General features: G+C 38.6%; 2 protein-coding genes across 2 annotated transcripts; both read right to left on the minus strand.

Moving 5' to 3' along the window:
• Positions 1-479: 479 nt before the first annotated feature.
• On the minus strand, positions 480-15335 carry LOC308102999 (uncharacterized protein). The gene is made up of 4 exons (XM_080452854.1): positions 15242-15335; positions 12118-12281; positions 9917-11541; positions 480-2839 (listed from the first exon to the last, which is right to left on the minus strand). The coding sequence occupies exons 3-4, from the start codon at positions 11333-11335 to the stop codon at positions 1412-1414; spliced, it is 2847 nt and encodes a 948-aa protein (XP_080308980.1). The 5' UTR covers positions 11336-11541; positions 12118-12281; positions 15242-15335; the 3' UTR covers positions 480-1411.
• A 730-nt stretch (positions 15336-16065) lies between these two features.
• Positions 16066-19943, minus strand: LOC308103853 (uncharacterized protein). The gene is made up of 4 exons (XM_080454043.1): positions 19561-19943; positions 19006-19116; positions 18333-18433; positions 16066-17451 (listed from the first exon to the last, which is right to left on the minus strand). The coding sequence occupies exons 1-4, from the start codon at positions 19925-19927 to the stop codon at positions 17302-17304; spliced, it is 729 nt and encodes a 242-aa protein (XP_080310169.1). The 5' UTR covers positions 19928-19943; the 3' UTR covers positions 16066-17301.
• Positions 19944-21728: the final 1785 nt, after the last annotated feature.

Genomic DNA, 21728 nt, shown 5'->3' on the forward strand with positions numbered 1-21728 from the left:
TGACTAAAAGAGTGTCAAGAGTGTATAAAATTAAAGGCATGTGTGCAGTATTTAAAACAATTTACGGTCACATGAAATACTATCAACTGTCCACTTAAAGAACTCTAAACTGACAGTAGAATCAATACACGGGTACAAACAAATGTAACATCATACTTGAACTGGTAACACAATTGGAAAAGAGTATTCACTTAAACATAAAAAAGAGGAAAACAATAAATCTGAGAATTCACTTAAAACATAAATGGCCAACATCAGTGTTCAGTATAAACAACTTTTCAATGATCTACAGTATGATACTAAACCCTTTTCACTTCAAAGACCACCAGTTTAACCAATTAAGACCTGGAACGCATATGTGTCTTTTTTTAATTTGAGCTAAAAAGCATTATTTTACACTTTGGCTATTCAAAAATAGCAGATCTACAAGCTCATAGTGCGGCACCGAGTGCCGCGCAATGAGCTTGTAGATCTGCTATTTTTGAAAAATCGTGAAAATCTTTGAATATATATATATTATTTTAAAGCGAACATGTTGTATTGAAATCTTTGCTTCTGGGGGTCCCTGGACCAAAATATTTTGAGATGGGGGTCGGGGGCCAAATACATATAATTTTCCTTGACATGAAAACGTTTGAGCACCACTGATATATAATGTTTTCATAATACTGTTAGGATTTAGAAAACATTTGTCAAATGTATACATTTTTAGAAACAGTGATCCAAACAGTAGAGAACCACTATGAATACCCATCAAGAAGTAGCAAAAATAAATATGAATATATAATATAAACACCAAGTGGATTTCACAATGAGAGTTTACAGAGATGGAAAAATAAACTGCATTCATGACACCACACAGTTCTGATGTTATCACAGTGAAAGAACATATAAATGTGATTATATGTATTTTAATAATTGATTACATGTATCATTCTTGAGGATCACCCAAGTGTTTATTGAAAAGTATTAATACCCAGTTTAGGGCTGTATCTAGCACTTATCTTCTTAACGATTATTATATCGATAACGTTTTATATTTAGCAAAATGGTAAAGCGCAGATTTTTTTAATAGTAATTTGTATACAGTATATCAATGAATAAACACAAGGATAATTTTTTTATATATGATTGAAAAAGTCTGATTAATAGTTCTTGTGTCATGTGAGTTGGTATATCTGCTATTTTTTAAAGTCAATTCTTTTATAAAAATAAGTGATCTTTTATAATGAATTAAATCGATTAGTTTAACCGTTACACCCCTAACCCAGTGCAAAACTCCCCTCTTTCTCCAAATGTAACCATCATCACATTATCATGCCATTATGAGCATATAATAATCTGCCATTATTATTAGACCACATGACAATCATTTAGATTCTCAAAATTAAGTCATGTCTCATCATCATGTCTAACTATGTTGTTCCAGAGTTACATTGACCTTCCTTGGTAAAATCTTCAGAGGGAGAGACTCAGTGAAAAAGTATGGATAGAGCGTGTCAGTGAAAGTGTGTGTGAAGGTGTGTATGTGTGTGTTAGTATCAGGATCAGAGAATGACAGCTTTCCTTCATTCCAGTCCAGCTGGACTCTGATCCTCTGAGGTTTCTGCTCCACTGAGAGAAGAGTGACTGGCTCTGAAAACTTTTTGCGTGCTCTGTATTTACCTTCCCTTAACATTATATACAACATTATTTGACCCAGATCTTTTCCCTTTCTCTGAAAAGAATCTGCTAACACACCCAGTGCCCACAATGGATTGTCTCCAACCTCAACATCCCAGCTGTGGGTCCCTGAGTTAAAGCCCTCAGAACCCAGGACAAAGGCCAGAAAGTCAAACCTCTCTGGGTTGTCAGGAAGCTGCTGTCTTTCTCCACGTCTCACACTGGTCAGATCGCCAGACAGGGTGTATTTTGGATGGGCAGTGTTGGGGTCCAGAATGACTGGAGTGTAGGAGACAATGTCCTTCATCTTGTCCAAGACTCTGAAGGTCAGGTTGCTCAGGTGTTTGGTCACGTTCATCAGTGGTCCTGAGACCAGCTGTGGGTCCTGCAGTGTGAATTGGACTCTTTCCATTGTAGTCTTGTAGTTGTTTAGGAATGAGATGTGTTCAGCTCTCAGCTCCTCCTCTATGGCTCTGATGTAGTTTGAAAGGGTTAATATGTCTCTGTTCAGACCCTCAATCTTTTCCTTCATCATCTGACTCTTCTGCTGCTCTTCCTCCCTCAGTGCAGTGATGCTGGTCTCCTCTTCCTCTTGTAGAAACTGATGAATCTTGTTGAACTGGTCTTTAATCTGCCTCTCTGTGTGCCGGGTCTGAGCCTTAATGTGTTCTGCTGTTAGGTCACAGGTTGCTTTAACTTTAATAAAGACCTTCAGTTTCTCCTGTAAAGGCTTCAGTGATTTCAGGACTTCCTTCTTGTGATCCAGAGCAACTTCATCGATGGGTCGGAAACTGTGGTTGGTGTGTTTTTCTGAATGAAGACACACAACACACACTGGCTGTTGACATTCCTGACAGAAGAGTTTGAGTTTCTCAGCATGCAGACTGCAGAGATCCTCAGACCCTGATGAAGTTCTCTTACGTTTTGAAGCTCTCTCTCTCTCCTGTATGAAGGCCTCACACAGGTTCTTCAGAGCCAGGTTACGGGGTGGATGATCCGTTGAATGTATTTCCTTACAAACTGGACATTGATTTATTCTCTTCTGTCTCCACCAATTCTGAAGACATTCTTTACAGAAGCTGTGGCTGCATGACAGGACAACAGGATCTTTAAATATGTCACGACACACAGGACAGGAAAGATCCTCTTCTGGAAGAGACGAGTTGGAAGCCATTTTGTCTCAGAGTGAAGCTACAAACACTCTGCTCAATACTTCAGCTGACAGAGGGCAGGTTCCAGTGGTCTGGGTCAATATTCCCTCCTATACTGTAGCTGTGGAAAGACAGTCTGTTCTCCTCATTGGAAGTTGTGTTTGATCTGAAGGTCAATCGTATCGTCTCAGATGAGTCTGGCAGGGAGCGGAGCTTCGACACACCACCACAGACCTGTTGCAAAGTACACACACACACACACACACACACACACACACACACACACACACACACACACACACACACACACACACACACACACACACACACACACACACACACACACACACACACACACACACACACACACACACACACACACACACACACACACACACACACACACACACACACACACACACAAATGAGATCACAGTCAAGTTTATTTCCTATACAATTAGTATAGACAGGGAACAATAGAGGGGGAGGGAGGGGGAGAGCCTATTTAAACCATGCAAAAACCTAGAGTACTGAAATCTGAACATACTGTCAGTACAATAACTGAAAAGCTTGGCTCCACGTTGCCTGTAGACACACCATTGCTGAGGTGAAAAGAAAAAATAAAGTAGTTTGATATGAAGTGAATGAGGACACTAGAAAGCCGCTATCTTATATGCATTAGAGTTTTATTGATCACCAAGGGGAAAAGTGTCCCTCGACTTAAGCATGCTTAAGCATCCAAACTGGCCGCTGTAAAAGTCATAACCTAACCCACCCCCCCCTCAAAATGTTTACTGTACATATTTATATCAGGAATGGACACAGATGGTGTCACCCTTTTAAAAAAAGCTGACAATATTTCATTTTCATTGTAACGTGTTGTCAGCTTGTACATCTGGTGCATTTGTGAGGAAAGTAAATATCAACCTCTATGTTTACTGGGTCGTCTCAGGTAGGGTTGGGTGTAGGTGTGAAACGCTCCCTAATGTGATGGTCATGGAACCGACTCTGGTTCCTCAATGTTGGTCCGGTTCCAGATCCAACCCTAGTCTCAGGGGGTCAGGTAAGGTTCAGCTGTGTTGAACAGGATTCTAAATCAAACACGGAAAAAAGAAAATAACTCAGTTCTTCTCTGAACTCGAATACTATGATTTTTTTGTTTTTTGTCGCATTCCTGACCCAATAATTCAATAATTGAGGACTCTGCTTCGGTAAAAGTATTTTTTAAATTTATACTATAAAAGAATATAAACTCCAAAACAACTATCACAGGGATTACTGATGAGCCTACTAATGATTCAGGTTAAAAAAAAATATGTTTTTGCTCTTGTTAAGATTGGTCTCCTATTAACTTCATTAGTCAAATATTGGATTATTGTCTCATGTGACAAACAAAAATCTCCATGAATTCAAGGCTTCATGGGGTGAGTAATTGATGGATTTTTTTTTTTAAAGATAAGTATTCATTAACCACTTAAACCTAGATGCTACTTTGTTGTAAGTCAAATAGTGAAAATAGACAGTCTATAACGTATGTGTAATTTAAAAAAAAACTTCAAATCACTTCAAAACCGTCCGGGTCGACAGGCTGTTATTACCCGTTTCTAAATTGCACATAAACAGGACATTGAGTTATGCAAAACGAGCGTTCTCCAAAACATTCGTTGGAATTCGGCTCAAATGCCGTTTATAATGAGCACACACAGGTACATTAGGTTCAGACAGTGGTGGAAGAACTACTTTGATTTTTGTTAGTGAAGTTAAAGTACTAAGTAGCAATATCACAATGTAGAAATACATTTACAAGTAAAACATCCTGCTTTAAAACGTTTACTTGAGTAAAAGTACAATATTGTCAGCAAAACATACTTGCAGTACTCATTATGCAGAACGTCCCATTTCACAAAATAGCAGATCTATCAGCTCACAACTTGATGTGACACATTGTGAGCTTATAGATCGGCTATTTTAGAATATCCTACTTTTAAAATAGGGCTTAATTGGTTAATGTTAGTTTTGTAATAACTATAAATAAATACATCTGCAAGGTAAGTAATAAATAATAAGTAAATTATAAGCAAGTTCTGAGATGTAGCAAAGTAGATGGAATGTAAATAATCTTAAGGTACCTCAAAATTGTACTTGAATACAGTACTGAGGAAATTCAGTTAGTTAGTTATTCCACCATTGTGTAAAACAACAAAACAAGAACACTGTCTAAAAATGCAATGCTGCAGATTCACATACATTACTGTCAGAAAGTCTGTCATAACAACATGACAAAGGTGGATTTTTCTACTGACAGACAAACATTGTGTTTACATTGTGATAGCTTCACTGTGACTCATTTACATAAATTATTTTAGGCCAAATACAACATTAAACAAACAAACAAACAAACACTCACACTAAGCATAAACCTAACCGAAAGAAACGGTAAACCTAACCTTGGATCAAGACTATCAGATGTATTTTACTATGATAGTGTTGGTCTTTGTACAAATGCAAAATATAAGTTGCTTATCCTGTAGCCCCGGATGTTAAGTCAGCATTCGGAGTATTTGTTCACTGTATTAATCCCTATTTTTCAATAGATATGCGTTTTAATCCCGTCTGTGCCTGAACGCCATTGCCCCCCTCGTTTACATCCTGTTTACATAGAGTGTAATACCGACTTTCACCTGATGCGCCCCGTCACCACCACCCATTGAGGAATACAGGAAACTTCTGACAGAATCCGAAAAACACGGGATTAAAACAGATCTATTGCAAAATACAGACTAATACAGTGAACACGTGTTCCGAATGTCTAGTTAACATCCGTGGCTACAGGTTAGACACTTAATATGATTGTTTTGAACATGTGAGGAGAAGTACGGGCTTTCCGCGCGGATGTCCAGTGACTATTAGGGGGGTTGAGACCAAGACTATCATAGATACGAATGTAAAAGTCAGACTCGATAAAATACCTGTATGGTAGTCTTAATCCAAGCCTAAAGTAAACCTATATATAGTGAACAAACAAACAGATGTAATGATAATAGAAAATACACTTCAAACAAACACATATACCAGCATGGCTGCATACAACTGAATAGGGAATGAGTCCAAGGAGCCTCCGACGGAACCTCTCCCTCCCCTTTCTGCACAAAAAGTAAAGCTTTTCCGCCATTCTCTCAGATATTTTAAGTTCTAGCGCACCATAAAAGCTATCCAACGAGTTGAAGAAAGTATTTAATTTGCCTCGGTCCTCATCCAGTTACATGTTTTTAAGACATTGCGCAAGAGTTGCGCCCGTATAGATAACATCACTGATTCCCCTACTGGTCAAATGTTGAATTGCATCTTCTAATGCAAAATATTATGGAACCGGCTGAGGACAGAGGCAAATTAAATACTTTCTTCAACTCGTTGGATAGTTTTATGGTGCGGTAGAACTTAAAACATCTGAGAGAATGGCGTAAAAGCTTTACTTTTTGGATACGATGTGCAGAAAGGGGTAAGAAACATGTAAAGTGGAAAATGTGCGACAATGTCCTGCTCAAACGGCAGAGGGAAACGAGGAACCTCATCTCGGAGCTATACAGCGGAGGGAGAGGTTCCGTAGGGGCTAGAGTCCAAGGAGTTCATGTAAAAAAAACAACTACGTTCAAACTGTAAAGAAATGACTACATCAAATGTCCATAACAAACAATACAATATTATCTTTTACGCAGACAAACTTCAGACAAACAAACAAACAAACCTCATTTAGTTGAAATGGAGGAAAGTTGTTCTTCTTTTACGCTTTATTTTTTACTTTCAGGAGAGCTGCTTCCTTGGTTGTTTTTCTTCTTCTTCTTCTTGCGTCTTTTGAGTGCATACCGCCACCTATCTTCCCGGAGGATGCATAACATGCTTTTTTTACCAGCGTTTTGCTGAACATGTCAGACATAGATTATGATGATGTCTGTGTTAAGATGGCGAACGTCTGAGGTTGTTCCAACCATTTGGGTGTAATAAGCAAAAATACATTTGAGAAGAATTGTACAAAATTTTCCCCCGCCAATTGAATAGCCCGCCATACAGTTATGTATTAATTAATGTTTTGGTTGATGTTAATTTAACCATTTATTTCATATTTATGAAAGGTTAATGTGGGGGCATACATCAGTCAAAATCAAACCTCGCTGCCAACCAATACATTTCCGTATTTTTGTTTCTTTGGTGACATTGGTGTGGTATTATTTTAATAATGTTTAATAATGGTATTATTTTCTTAAATCTTTATATAAGAAGTTCGTTTTCTGTCGTGTCTCAACCTAATACTGCATGCTATTTTATTATTATTATGATTATATGGTGCAACTGCAACATAGTTACAATGTCCAAGTGTTTGATCGATTGAATACTTTATTAACTTGATTATTAACAGTCAAAGGTCATGCTAAAAGGATAACACAAAACGTCCCAGGGGGCTGGTTTCCATTGTGGTTCATTGTACTCAATTAATCAATAAAACATACAATACAGAGACCAACTCTCCTCACTGCTCCTATCCGCGCCTATGAGCACTTATCCTGGGCATAGAAGCAGATCTACAAACCCACCTGTGGGGGAAATTCAGTTGTTCATTGCGGTACCGTTACGGGTCCATTTGGTTCCATTTGTACAATCTCATTTAAAATACAGCATGAATGACTTCCTGGCGTAATATTAAATCAGCTTTTTTTTACCACATTTACACCTGCAGAGTTTTCAGTTTAAACCCCTTGTTTTCTGTCTTAAATGAGATCAAATTACTTTATTTATCAAGTTGTGACAGCAGTGGAACAGTACAGAAACTAGTAGACATTTACTGAAATGTACGTATATAAACATTTGAAAATAGTATAGTTTATACAAATAAAACCATATACAAATACAACTTGCACCAGGTCCCAGGTCCACTGGCACATTATTGGTCCACCTGCTATTTTTTGCGAAGAGGTTTGGTGTAGATTTTAATAAAAATAATGTACCAAGTACAGAGCAACTTAGATCCGTTTTACTCAGTCTAAACTAGAGGGTCTTAAGTGGTTAAAATGTAGAGATATTGATACATTCAAAATGTTGTCCAAGTATTCTGCGGCACCCCTGGACTAGTGTCACAACACCCACTTTGAGAAAGGCTGTAGTAGCCTAAGGTTACAGTACATGTGTTGGAACAGGTCCAGTGTGTTTAATGTAAGGTTACAGTACATGTGTTGGAACAGGTCCAGTGTGTTTAATATAAGGTAACAGTACAGGTGTTGGAACAGGTCCAGCTTTAGCATTTAACGTTTCCTTAAACACACACACACACACACACACACACACGTTACTTCTTTCTCCTTAATATAATAGATTATATTAAAACAACAGTATTAGTTTATTAATCTGATCATTTTATAGTAACACACTCTGAGTCCTCAACATTATTATTGTAATAGTAAAAACAAACACACTCACTCAGGAAATTCAAAATAGAGTGGGATAGAACAAACGCATCCAAGGCAATGTGATCATGTTCAAAGTCTTTATTTCAACAGTCAGGAACATTGACACATTTTGACTAAAAGAGTGTCAAGAGTGTATAAAATTAAAGGCACGTGTGCAGTATTTAAAACAATTTACGGTCACATGAAATACTATCAACTGTCCACTTAAAGAACTCTAAACTGACAGTAGAATCAATACACAGGTACAAACAAATGTAACATCATACTTGAACTGGTAACATAGGAAAACAATAAATCTGAGTATTCACTTAAACATAAAAAAGAGGAAAACAATAAATCTGAGTATTCACTTAAAACATATATGGCCAACATCAGTGTTCAGTATAAACAACTTTTCAATGATCTACAGTATGATACTAAACGCTTTTCACTTCAAAGACCACCCGTTTAACCAATTAAGACCTGGAACGCATCTGTGTCTTTTTTTTATTTGAGCTAAAAAGCATTATTTTACACTTTGGCTATTCAAAAATAGCAGATCTACAAGCTCATAGTGCGGCACCGAGTGCCGCACTATGAGCTTGTAGATCTGCAATTTTTGAAAAATCGTGAAAATGTGAAAATCTTTGAATATATATATTATTTTAAAGCGAACATTTTGTATTGAAATCTTTGCATCTGGGGGTCCCTGGACCAAAATATTTTGAGATGGGGGTCAGTGGCCAAATGCATATACATTTCCTTGACATGAAAACGTTTGAGCACCACTGATATATACATTTTTTCAGAATACTGTTAGGATTTAGAAGACATTTGTCAAATGTATCAATGTTTAGAAACAGTGATCCAAACAGTAGAGAACCAGCATGAATACCCATCAAGAAGTAGCAAAAATAAGGCAACACTAATGCAAAATTATTTTACCGCCAAAGTGGAAAAAAATATGAATATATAATATAAACACCAAGTGGATTTCACAATGAGAGTTTACAGAGATGGAAAAATAAACTGCATTCATGACACCACACAGTTCTGATGTTATCACAGTGAAAGAACATATAAATGTGATTATATGTCTTTTAATAATTGATTACATGTATCATTCTGGAGGATCACCCATGTGTTTATTAAAAAGTACTAATACCCAGTTTAGGGCTGTATCTAGCACTTATCTTCTTAGCGATATATTTTTTTAATAGTAATTTGTATACAGTATATCAATGAATAAACACAAGGATAATTTTTTTATATATGAGAGAAAAGGTCTGATTAATAGTTCTTGTGTCATGTGAGTTGGTATATCTGTTAAGCTGTATTTTGTCCCAAAACAGTGTCACATGTATAGCCGATCTAGAGGTTCTTGTGTCATATATAATTGTGAGTTGGTATATCTGCTATTTTTGAAAGTCAATTATTTTATTAAAATAAGTGATCTTTTATAATCAATTAAATCGATTCGTTTAACCGTTACACCCCTAACCCAGTGCAACACTCCCCTCATTCTCCAAATGTAATCATCATCACTAACCATCATTAACATTCTCATGCCATTATGAGCATATAATAATCTGCCATTATTATTAGACCACAAGACAATCATTTAGATTCTCAAAATTAAGTCATGTCTCATCATCATCATGTCTAACTATGTTGTTCCAGAGTTACACTGACCTTCCTTGGTAAAATCTTCAGAGGGAGAGAATCAGATAAAAAGTGTGGATAGAGTGTGTCAGTGAAAGTGTGTGTGAAGGTGTGTATGTGTGTGTTAGTATCAGCATCAGAGAATGACAGCTTTCCTTCATTCCAGTCCAGCTGGACTCTGATCCTCTGAGGTTTCTGCTTCAATGAGAGAAGGGTAAATGACAACATATTGCTTGCTGTGTATTCACCTTCCCTTAACATTATATACCACATTATTTGACCCAGATATTTTCCCTTTCTCTGAAAAGAATCTGCTAACACACCCAGCATCCACGATGGATTGTCTCCAACCTCAACATCCCAGCTGTGGGTCCCTGAGTTAAAGCCCTCAGAACTCAGGACAAAGGGCACACAGTCAAACCTCTCTGGGTTGTCAGGAAGCTGCCGTCTTCCTCCACATCTCACACTGGTCAGATCATCAGACAGGATGAGGACTGGATGGGCAGTGTTGGGGTCCAGAATGATAGGAGTGTAGGAGACAATGTCCTTCATCTTGTCCCAGACTCTGAAGGTCAGGTTGCTCAGGTGTTTGGTCACGTCTATCAGTGGTCCTGAGACCAGCTGTGGGTCCTGCAGTTTGAACTGGACTCTCTCCATTGTGGTCTTGTAGTTCTGCAGGAATGAGATGTGTTCAGCTCTCAGCTCCTGCTCTATGGCTCTGATGGTGTTTGAAAGGGTTAATATGTCTCTGTTCAGACCCTCAATCTTCTCCTTCATCATCTGACTCTTCTGCTGCTCTTCCTCCCTCAGTGCAGTGATGCTGGCCTCCTCTTCCTCTTGTAGAAACTGATGAATCTTCTTAAACTGGTCTTTAATCTGCCTCTCTGTGTGCCGGGTCTGAGCCTTAATGTGTTCTGCTGTTAGGTCACAGGTTGCTTTAACTTTAATAAAGACCTTCAGTTTCTCCTGTAAAGGCTTCAGTGATTTCTGGACTTCCTTCTTGTGATCCAGAGCAGCTTCATCGATGGGTCGGAAACTGTGGTTGGTGTGTTTTTCTGAATGAAGACACACAACACACACTGGCTGTTGACATTCCTGACAGAAGAGTTTGAGTTTCTCAGCATGTAGACTGCAGATATCCTCTGACCCTGATGAAGTTCTCTGACGTTTTGAAGCTCTCTGATGTCTCTCCTGTATGAAGGCCTCACACAGGTTCTTCAGAGCCAGGTTACGGGGTGGATGATCCGTTGAATGTATTTCCTTACAAACTGGACATTGATTTATTCTCTTCTGTCTCCACCAATTCTGAAGACATTCTTTACAGAAGCTGTGGCTGCATGACAGGACAACAGGATCTTTAAAGATGTCACGACAGACAGGACAGGAAAGATCCTCTTCTGGAAGAGACGAGTTGGAAGCCATTTTGTCTCAGAGTGAAGCTACAAACACTCTGCTCAATACTTCAGCTGACAGAGGGCAGGTTCCAGTGGTCTGGGTCAGTATTCCCTCCTGTAGCTGTGGAAAGACAGTCTGTTCTCCTCACTGGAAGTTGTGTTTGATCTGAAGGTCAATCTTATCGTCTCAGATGAGTCTGGCAGGGAGCGGAGCTTCGACACACCACCACAGACCTGTTGCAAAGTACACGCACACAAATTCACCATTAATCTCACACACACACTTTAATGAGATCACAGTCAAGTTTATTTCCTATATAATTAGTATAGACAGGGAACAATAGAGGGGGAGGGAGGGGGAGAGCCTATTTAAACCATGCAAAAACCTAGAGTACTGAAATCTGAACATACTGTCAGTACAATAACTGAAAAGCTTGGCTCCACGTTGCCTGTAGACATTCTATACTGTATAGTGTTCTACACCATTGCTGAGGTGAAAAGAAAAAATAAAGTAGTTTGATATGAAGTGAATGAGGACACTAGAAAGCCGCTATCTGATATGCATTAGTTTTGTTGATCACCAAGGGGAAAAGTGTCCCTCGACTTAAGCATGCTTAAGCATCCAAACTGGCCGCTGTAAAAGTCATAACCTAACCCCTCCCCCCTCAAAATGTTTACTGTACATATTGATATCAGGAATGGACACAGATGGTGTCACCCTTTAAAAAAAAGCTGACAATATTTCATTTTCATCGTAACGTTTTGTCAGCTTGTACATCTGGTGCATTTGTGAGGAAAGTAAATACCAACCTCTGTGTTTACTGGGTCGTCTCAGATAGGGTTGGGTGTAGGTGTGAAACGCTCCCTAATGTGATGGTCATGGAACTGACTCTGGTTCCTCAATGTTGGTCCGGTTCCAGATCCAACCCTAGTCTCAGGGGGTCAGGTAAGGTTCAGCTGTGTTGAACAGGATTCTAAATCAAACACAGAAAAAAGAAAATAACTCAGTTCTTCTCTGAACTCGAATACTTTGATTTTTTTGTCGCATTCCTGACCCAATAATTCAATAATTGAGGACACTGCTGCGTTTTTTTTAATTTATACTATAAAAGAATATAAACTCCAAAACAACTATCACAGGGATTACTGATGAGCCTACTAATGATTCAGGTTAGAAAAAAATATATGTTTTTTCTCTTGTTAAGATTGGTCTCCTATTAACTTCATTAGTCAAATATTGGATTATTGTCTCATGTGACAAACAAAAATCTCCATGAATTCAAGACTTCATGGCAGGGCTGGTCCTACGACTTTCGTGGCCCTAAGCAATATTCTTTTGGGGTGCCCCCCCCCCCCCCCAAACACCCCCATTATAAAATCATTATGTCATTTTTTATTGCATACTAAAATATTAACGCTAGTTGTTGGATAGGAGATACATGACATAATTACAATATGAAAGTAAAAAATACAAAATATATATATATATTTTTTTGTGGCCCCCTAGTGGTTGTGGCCCTAAGCGACCGCTTATATTGCTTATGGCAGCGGCCGGCCCTGCTTCATGGGGTGAGTAATTGATAACGTTTCTTTTTTTTTTTAGATAAGTATTCATTAACCACTTAAACCTAGATGCTACTTTGTTGTAAGTGAAAAAAGACTGTCTATAACGTATGTGTAATTTTTAAAAAAAACTTCAAATCCGTTTTTTTATTACCCGTTTCTAAATTGCACATAAATAGGACATTGAGTTATGCAAAACGAAACGAGCGTTCTCCAAAACATTCGTTGGAATTCTGCTCACATGCCGTTTATAATGAGCACACACAGGTACATAGGTTCAGACAGTGGTGGAAGAACTTTCTTTTTTTGTTAGTGAAGTTAAAGTACTAAGTAGCAATATCACAATGTAGAAATACATTTACAAGTAAAACATCCTACTTTAAAACGGTTACTTGAGTAAAAGTACAATATTGTCAGCAAAACATACTTGCAGTACTCATTATGCAGAACGTCCCATTTCACAAAATAGCAGATCTATCAGCTCACAACTTGATGTGACACATTGTGAGCTTATAGGTCGACTATTTTAGAATATCCTACTTTTAAAATAGGGCTTAATTGGTTAATGTTAGTTTTGTAATAACTATAAATAAATACATCTGCAAGGTAAGTAATAAATAATAAGTAAATTATAAGCAAATATTCTGAGATGTAGCAAAGTAGATGGAATGTAAATAATCTTAAGGTACCTCAACATTTTACTTGAATACAGCACTGAGTAAATTCAGTTACTTAGTTATTCCACCATTGTGTAAAACAACAAAACAAGAACACTGTATAAAAATGCAATGCTGCAGATTCACATACATTACTGTCAGAAAGTCTGTCATAACAACATGACAAAAGTGGATTTTTCTACTGACAGACAAACATTGTGTTTACATTGTGATAGCTTCACTGTGACTCATTTACATAAATTATTTTAGCTTAAATACAACATTAAACAAACAAACAGCATAAACCTAAAACCTAACAGAAAAAAACGGTAAACCTAACCTTGGATCAAGACTATCAGATGTATTTTACTATGATAGTGTTGGTCTTTGTACAAATGCAAAATATAAGTTGCTTATCCTGTAGCCCCGGATGTTAACTCAGCATTCGGAGTATTTGTTCACTGTATTAATCCTTATTTTTCAATAGATATGCGTTTTAATCCCGTCTGTGCCTGAACGCCATTCCCCCCCATCGTTTACATCCTGTTTACATTGAGTGTAATACCGACCTTCACCTGATGCGCCCCGTCACCACTGTCAGAATCCGAAAAAACACGGGAATAAAACAGATCTATTGCAAAATACAGACCAACACAGTGAACACGTGTTTCGAATGTCTAGTTAACATCCGTGGCTATAGGTTAGATACTTAATATGATTGTTTTGAACATGTGAGGAGAAGTACCGGCTTTCCGCGCGGATGTCCAGTGACTATTAGGGGGGTTGAGACCAAGACTATCATAGATACGAAAGTAAAAATCAGACTCGATAAAATACCTGTATGGTAGTCTTAATCCAAGGCTAAAGAAGTAAACCTATATATAGTGAACAAACAAACAGATGTAATGATAATAGAAATTACACTTCAAACAAACACATATACCAGCATGGCTGCATACAACTGAATAGGGAATGAGTCCAAGTAGCTCCGACGGAACCTCTCCCTCCGCTGTATAGCTCCGAGATGAGGTTCCTCGTTTCCCTCTGCCGTTTGAGCAGGACATTGTCGCACATTTTCCACTTTACATGTTTCTTACCCCTTTCTGCACATCGTATCCAAAAAGTATAGCTTTTCCGCCAGTCTCTCAGATGTTTTAAGTTCTACCGCACCATAAAAGCTATCCAACGAGTTGAAGAAAGTATTTAATTTGCCTCGGTCCTCATCCAGTTACATGTTTTTAAGACATTGCGCAAGAGTTGCGCCCGTAAAGATAACATCACTGATTCCCCTACTGGTCAAATGTTGAATTGCATCTTCTAATGCAAAATATTATGGAACCCGGCTGAGGACAGAGGCAAATTAAATACTTTCTTCAACTCGTTGGATAGTTTTATGGTGCGCTAGAACTTAAAACATCTGAGAGAATGGCGTAAAAGCTTTACTTTTTGGATACGATGTGCAGAAAGGGGTAAGAAACATGTAAAGTGGAAAATGTGCGACAATGTCCTGCTCAAACGGCAGAGGGAAACGAGGAACCTCATCTCGGAGCTATACAGCGGAGGGAGAGGTTCCGTAGGGGCTAGAGTCCAAGGAGTTCATGTCAAAAAAACAACTACGTTCAAACTGTAAAGAAATGACTAAATCAAATGTCCATAACAAACAATACAATATTCTCTTTTACGCAGACAAACTTCAGACAAACAAACAAACAAACCTCATTTAGTTGAAATGGAGGAAAGTTGTTCTTCTTTTACGCTTTCTTTTTTACTTTCAGGAGAGCTGCTTCCGGCTGCTTCCTTGGTTGTTTTTCTTCTTCTTCTTCTTCTTGCGTCTTTTGAGTGCATACTGCCACCTATCTTCCCGGAGGATGCATAACATGCTTTTTTTTACCAGCGTTTTGCTGAACATGTCAGATATAGATTATGATGATGTCTGTGTTAAGATGGCGAACATCTGAGGTTGTTCCAACCATTTTGGTGTAATAAGCAAAAATACATTTGAGAAGAATTGTAAATTTTTTTCCCCGCCAATTGAATAGCCCGCCATACAGTTATGTATTAATTAATGTTTTGGTTGATGTTAATTTAACCATTTATTTCATATTTATGAAAGGTTAATGTGGGGGCATACATCAGTCAAACCTCGCTGCCAACCAATACATTTCCGTATTTTTGTTTCTTTGGTGAAATTGGTGTGGTATTATTTTAATAATGTTTAATAATGGTTTAATGATTATTTTCTTAAATCTTTATATAAGATCTCCTAGTTCGTTTTCTGTCGTGTCTCAACCTAATACTGTATGCTATTTTATTATGATTATGATTATATGGTGCAACTGCAACATAGTTACAATGTCCAAGTGTTTGATCGATTGAATACTTTATTAACTTGATTATTAACAGTACAGGTATAACAGTCAAAGGTCATGCTAAAAGGATAACACAAAACGTCCCAGGGGGCTGGTTTCCATTGTGGTTCATTGTACTCAATTAATCAATAAAACATACAATACATACAGAGACCAACTCTCCTCACTGCTCCTATCCGCGCCTATGAGCACTTATCCTGGGCATAGAAGGAGATCTACAAACCCACCTGTGAGCACTTATCCTGGGCATAGAAGCAGATCTACAAACCCACCTGTGGGGGAAATTCAGTTGTTCATTTGCGGTACCGTTACGGGTCCATTTGGTTCCATTTGTACACTCTCAGAGTTACAGACCAGGTCAATTTGGTTCCTTTTACTATCCATCATTTATCTCGGGACCCCCTGTAACTCCCTCAAGGAACCCTGGGGGTCCCCGGACCTCACTTTGAGAACCACTGTTATATTCACATTCTAACAACCAGACAACTAACAGCAGGTTTTTGGAGGAAAGTGTTTTTTTTTACATTCAGTCCTTCTGGAATGATGTTGAAAATTAACATGAACGCCATGTTAGAATTTAAATTTAAATTTAAACTACAGCATGAATGACTTCCTGGCGTAATATTAAATCAGCTTTTTTACCACATTTACACCTGCAGAGTTTTCAGTTTAAACCCCATGTTTCCTGTCTTAAATGAGATCAAATTACTTTATTTATCAAGTTGTGACAGCAGTGGAACAGTACATAAACTAGTAGACATTTACTGAAATGTACGTATATAAACATTTGAACATAGTATAGTTTATACAAATACAACCATATACAAATACAACTTGCACCAGGTCCCCGGTCCACTGGCATATTATTGGTCCACCTGCTATTTTTGGCGAAGAGGTTTGGTGTAGATTTTTATTAAAATAATGTACCAAGTACAGAGCAACTCAGGTCCATTTTACTCAGTCTAGACTAGAGGGTCTTAAGTGGTTAAAATGTAGAGATATTGATACATTCAAAATGTTGTCCAAGTATTCTGCGGCACCCCTGGACTAGTGTCACAACACCCACTTTGAGAAAAGCTGTAGTAGCCTAAGGTTACAGTACATGTGTTGGAACAGGTCCAGTGTGTTTAATGTAAGGTTACAGTATGTGTTGGAACAGGTCCAGTGTGTTTAATATAATGTAACAGTACAGGTGTTGGAACAGGTCCAGTATGTTTAATGTAAGGTTACAGTACATGTGTTGGAACGGGTCCAGTGTGTTTAATGTAAGGTTACAGTACAGGTGTTGGAACAGGTCCAGTGTGTTTAATGTAAGGTTACAGTACAGGTGTTGGAACAGGCCCAGTGTGTTTAATGTAAGGTTACAGTACATGTGTTGGAACAGGTCCAGTATGTTTAATGTAAGGTTACAGTACAGGTGTTGGAACAGGCATCTGGGCTTTGTAGTAAATACATTCTGAACCTAAACCTGAAGCACCAGGAGGGAGCTGGGACTCAACGGCGCCTCCATGATGTGACGTCTGGAACTGCACAGTGCTGCTCTGGATCTCCTCATACTGAAACACACGACAGAAAAACACATTCAATTAAAAACACCCTAAAACACCCTGGACAACGCTCTACACGTCCCAGACTCTTCTCCCTTCCCTAAAACACCCTGGACAACGCTCCACACGTCCTAGACTCTTCTACCTTCTCTAAAACACCCTGGACAACGCTCCACACGTCCCAGACTCTTCTCCCTTCTCTAAAACACCCTGGACAACGCTCCACACGTCCCAGACTCTTCTCCCTTCTCTAAAACACCCTGGACAACGCTCTACACGTCCCAGACTCTTCTCCCTTCTCTAAAACACCCTGGACAACGCTCCACACGTCCCAGACTCTTCTCCCTTCCTTAAAACACCCTGGACAACGCTCCACACTTCCCAGACTCTTCTCCCTTCCCTAAAACACCCTGGACAACGCTCCACACGTCCTAGACTCTTCTCCCTTCTCTAAAACATCCTGGACAACGCTCCACACGTCCCAGAGTCTTCTCCCTTCTCTAAAACATCCTGGACAACGCTCCACACGTGCCAGACTCTCCTACCTTCCCTAAAACACCCTGGACAACACTCCACACGTCCCAGACTCTCCTAGCTTCCCTAAAACACCCTGGACAACGCTCCACACGTCCTAGACTCTTCTCCCTTCTCTAAAACACCCTGGACAACGCTCCACACGTCCCAGACTCTTCTCCCTTCCTTAAAACACCCTGGACAACGCTCCACACGTCCCAGACTCTTCTCCCTTCCCTAAAACACCCTGGACAACGCTCCACACATCCCAGACTCTTCTCCCTTCCTTAAAACACCCTGGACAACGCTCCACACGTCCCAGACTCTTCTCCCTTCCTTACATCATAAAGGTCAGTGACATAAAAGTTTCCACTGACCTCAGCGGGGGCGGGGTTTCCAGGCGAGTCAGGGATGATGGGTGAAAGGTCACGGTCGGGGTCACTGTGTCTGCTGCGACATCGAGTTGATAAATAAAAACCTTCAAACACAAAACATACACATTCATTATTATTATTAATAATTACATCAAACACAAAGTTCATTATCTATGTCATTGAGATACATCTGACTGTAGCTTAACATTAAAACCTTTATATGTATTGTATGAACTCATGTCAAGTCAGTGTGATGTCAGTGTATAAATGATTGACATATTAGATATTATATGTCTTGGTGGTTTATCTCCACTGAGGTGTCAGATGATCATGATGGAGAAATATTTCCACACACACACACACACACACACACACACACACACACACACACACACACACACACACACACACACACACACACACACACACACACACACACACAGTTGAAGTAGTCATTTTATTCATTGTTGATTACAGTAAATTGTCGGGTGGAAACCTCATTATCTCCAAAACTTTTACTTTTCAGGATTCAAATTCAAAAGTGTCGAAAGCAGTGAAAGTAGAAAAGTGCTACTTTTGATGCTTTTGTGTGATGCTGTAGTAAAAAAAAGTTAAAATATGGAGATAAGACCTACAGACGTGCTATCACAGAGGTCATGACCTTTGACCTACAGACCTGTTATCACAGAGGTCAGGATGAAGTTGACACACAGAGATACCGCTGTGACAGAAACTCTTGTCCATGAGCAAACGTCCTGCTGAAACTCTTTGTTTGGCACCTCTCCAGCTGAAAATGTAACACCCTTAGTTAATATCATACCAATAAAATAATGTATGTGTCACTGGAAAATAACTAGATCAAAACAGTGGGTTGTGCATATCCAGTTCGTTGCTGGTGCTGGACACAGCGACAGTTCAAAAGAATAAAAGTCAGCACAACAGCATTGCTCCTAAATGGCCAACTGTGGTTGAAATGTTGTACCGTGTAATTTTGTCTGTGTTTTAAAGTAAACTAAACACATAGGAGCAATGCTGTTGTGCAGACTTTTATTATTTTGAACTGAAAAAATAACTATCATCTTTCTTTATGCTTATTAGTGGAGCACTTTTTAAAACCTTTGTGATAATTTATGGATTGAGCTGAGTTTTTTATAAGTACTAGTTAATAACTTGAGATAAAACATTTTCAAATTCAAATGTTTCAAAAAGTCAGGAAGTTTATCATGCTTACCAGAGACTAGATGGAAGATTTCATTCAAAGAGGAGGTGTCTGTTTGTTCAGCAGTGCAGTAGTAGAATCTGAAGTCTTCCAAAGTCACGTTGTGAAGGAACAGACGGTTCCCTAGCTTCACAGAGAACCTGTCTTTCAAAGTCTTATTGAAATACTGAACATCCTCCAATGTTTTCCTGAATGTTCTCAGGATGAGAACAGGAGCTTCTCCCAGCTGCTGCATGTTCCAGAAAACATCGTTTTTATCCAGAGAGCAGTTGAGCAAAGCATGTTGTCCCAGTTGTACAGGGACGTTGGTCCATTCCAGAGAGAGGACACATGTCATGAAAACAAATAAATACAACACAATCTGTAAGCCTTTATCCATGTTGTTCTTCTGTCTGTCTGTCTGTCTGTCTGTCATCATCTTCCTCTTTAAAATTAGTTTGACGACAACCCAGCCTCCAATGAGCTTGTTCGTAGGAAGGTGACATCAGCTTCTAAACAGTAATTACTTACACATAATTTTTCTGTGTAACTTCCTGTTTAAGTGGTTTTGTGTCAGTATCACACTGATCATGATAAACATGATGAAACCTCAAACTTCTCTCTAGTTGATAAACAGGAAGTTTAACCTACTTCTTGTTCACAGTGACATCTGAATAAGAACGTGTTGACATACGTTGCAGTTATAATGAAGTCTAAATGCTCTTTGATACAAAATTATCATAATAATAATAATACATCAGACTTATATATAGCGCTTTCCTTAGTACCCAAAGTCATTTTACAAAACAGCTTAAAAACAATTTTATTAGGAGAAAAAATAAAAACGTTAAAAGGCTAAAAACAATAAGCTAAGACTAAAGGTCCTTACACACCGGCGAATATGCGAATATACGCAAAATTCGGACTCGTTCCGAATAATTAAAAGACGCTTTTTCGCTTCGCGAAACTGATGTGGACGCTTGCATTGACTTTATAAGGTTTAAAAAAAAAACGTATTTATTCGCATGAAGAATTCGCCCCGGTGTGTAAGGACCTTAAGAGGAAGAAAGGGACCGCCTTAAACGTTATACAGGCACATCAGCCTCTGCTCTTAAGTGGTTTATCTCTGGTTTATCAGACAGTTTCAGTAAGTTTAGATCATTCAGATTCCATGTCAGAACAGATGGAGTACGGTGTGCGACAAGGCTCTATTCTCTGCCGCATTTCTATTCTCACTCGTGCTTCTACTAGGCCACAGACCACAGACTATGGTGACTTAGCTGCTACTGTACAGCACACAGCCTGACATTTAGGAGTGATTTCGGACAGTCATCTTAGTCTTAACACACAAGTAAATAAGGTTGTCTAGTCCAGTATTAATCGGCTAGGAAAGAATGCTCTCTAAAATAATGTATTTTGTGACTCCTGCTGATCTAGAAAGTGTATGGCCGGCATGATCAGTTTCATCTCTTTATTATTGGAGGGTTAGGGTTTAATATAACAATATAAAACAACGGAAACACTCTTACACATTTATTACATCTACAGTACGCTCAACTGTCAACCATATACATCATGTGTAATTCAAAGCAATTGACAGAAAAGAATGATCAAAAAGAGACATTTGAAACAAAGGACAATATAAATACATGAAAATAAACATAAATAAAAGCAGATAACTACTGACACAGCAGTAGTGTGGCCTGACCAAAGCGACCACATTACATTTAAATGAAAGCAAATAACTACAACAGCATCCTTTATGTGGCAACACCTCTAAGTCCTCAATAAACTCAATATGTATAAAGCTATAGAATCTATATGTAGGCTGGAACCTGCTCAGCAGAACCCAATATAGACTTTAAAATGCCACCTATAATAAGCTCTACAACTTGTCTGACCCCGTACCTGTCTGCCCCCCTACCTGTCTGCCCCCCTACCTGTCTGACCCCCTACCTGTCTCACATCCTCCACCATCATGTCATTATCATGTACAACCCCCCCCCCCCCACATCCAGTTGCTGTTACATGACCTTTACAAAAAAATACAGTTTCATATTGTACTGTATGATGTCACACTGTATCTCAAGTGCAAAATGCCTTTTACATTTCAAGACTATTCAAGTGTCTTAGTCCCCCCACATTTTTCTAAATGTATTTAAGCTTAAGGGAAACCTATTCTTCATTTCTTGTAGACAAAA

The sequence above is a fragment of the Gymnoscopelus braueri genome (assembly GCF_963280865.1).
Source record: "Gymnoscopelus braueri genome assembly, chromosome: 16".
Classification (NCBI taxonomy): domain Eukaryota; kingdom Metazoa; phylum Chordata; class Actinopteri; order Myctophiformes; family Myctophidae; genus Gymnoscopelus; species Gymnoscopelus braueri.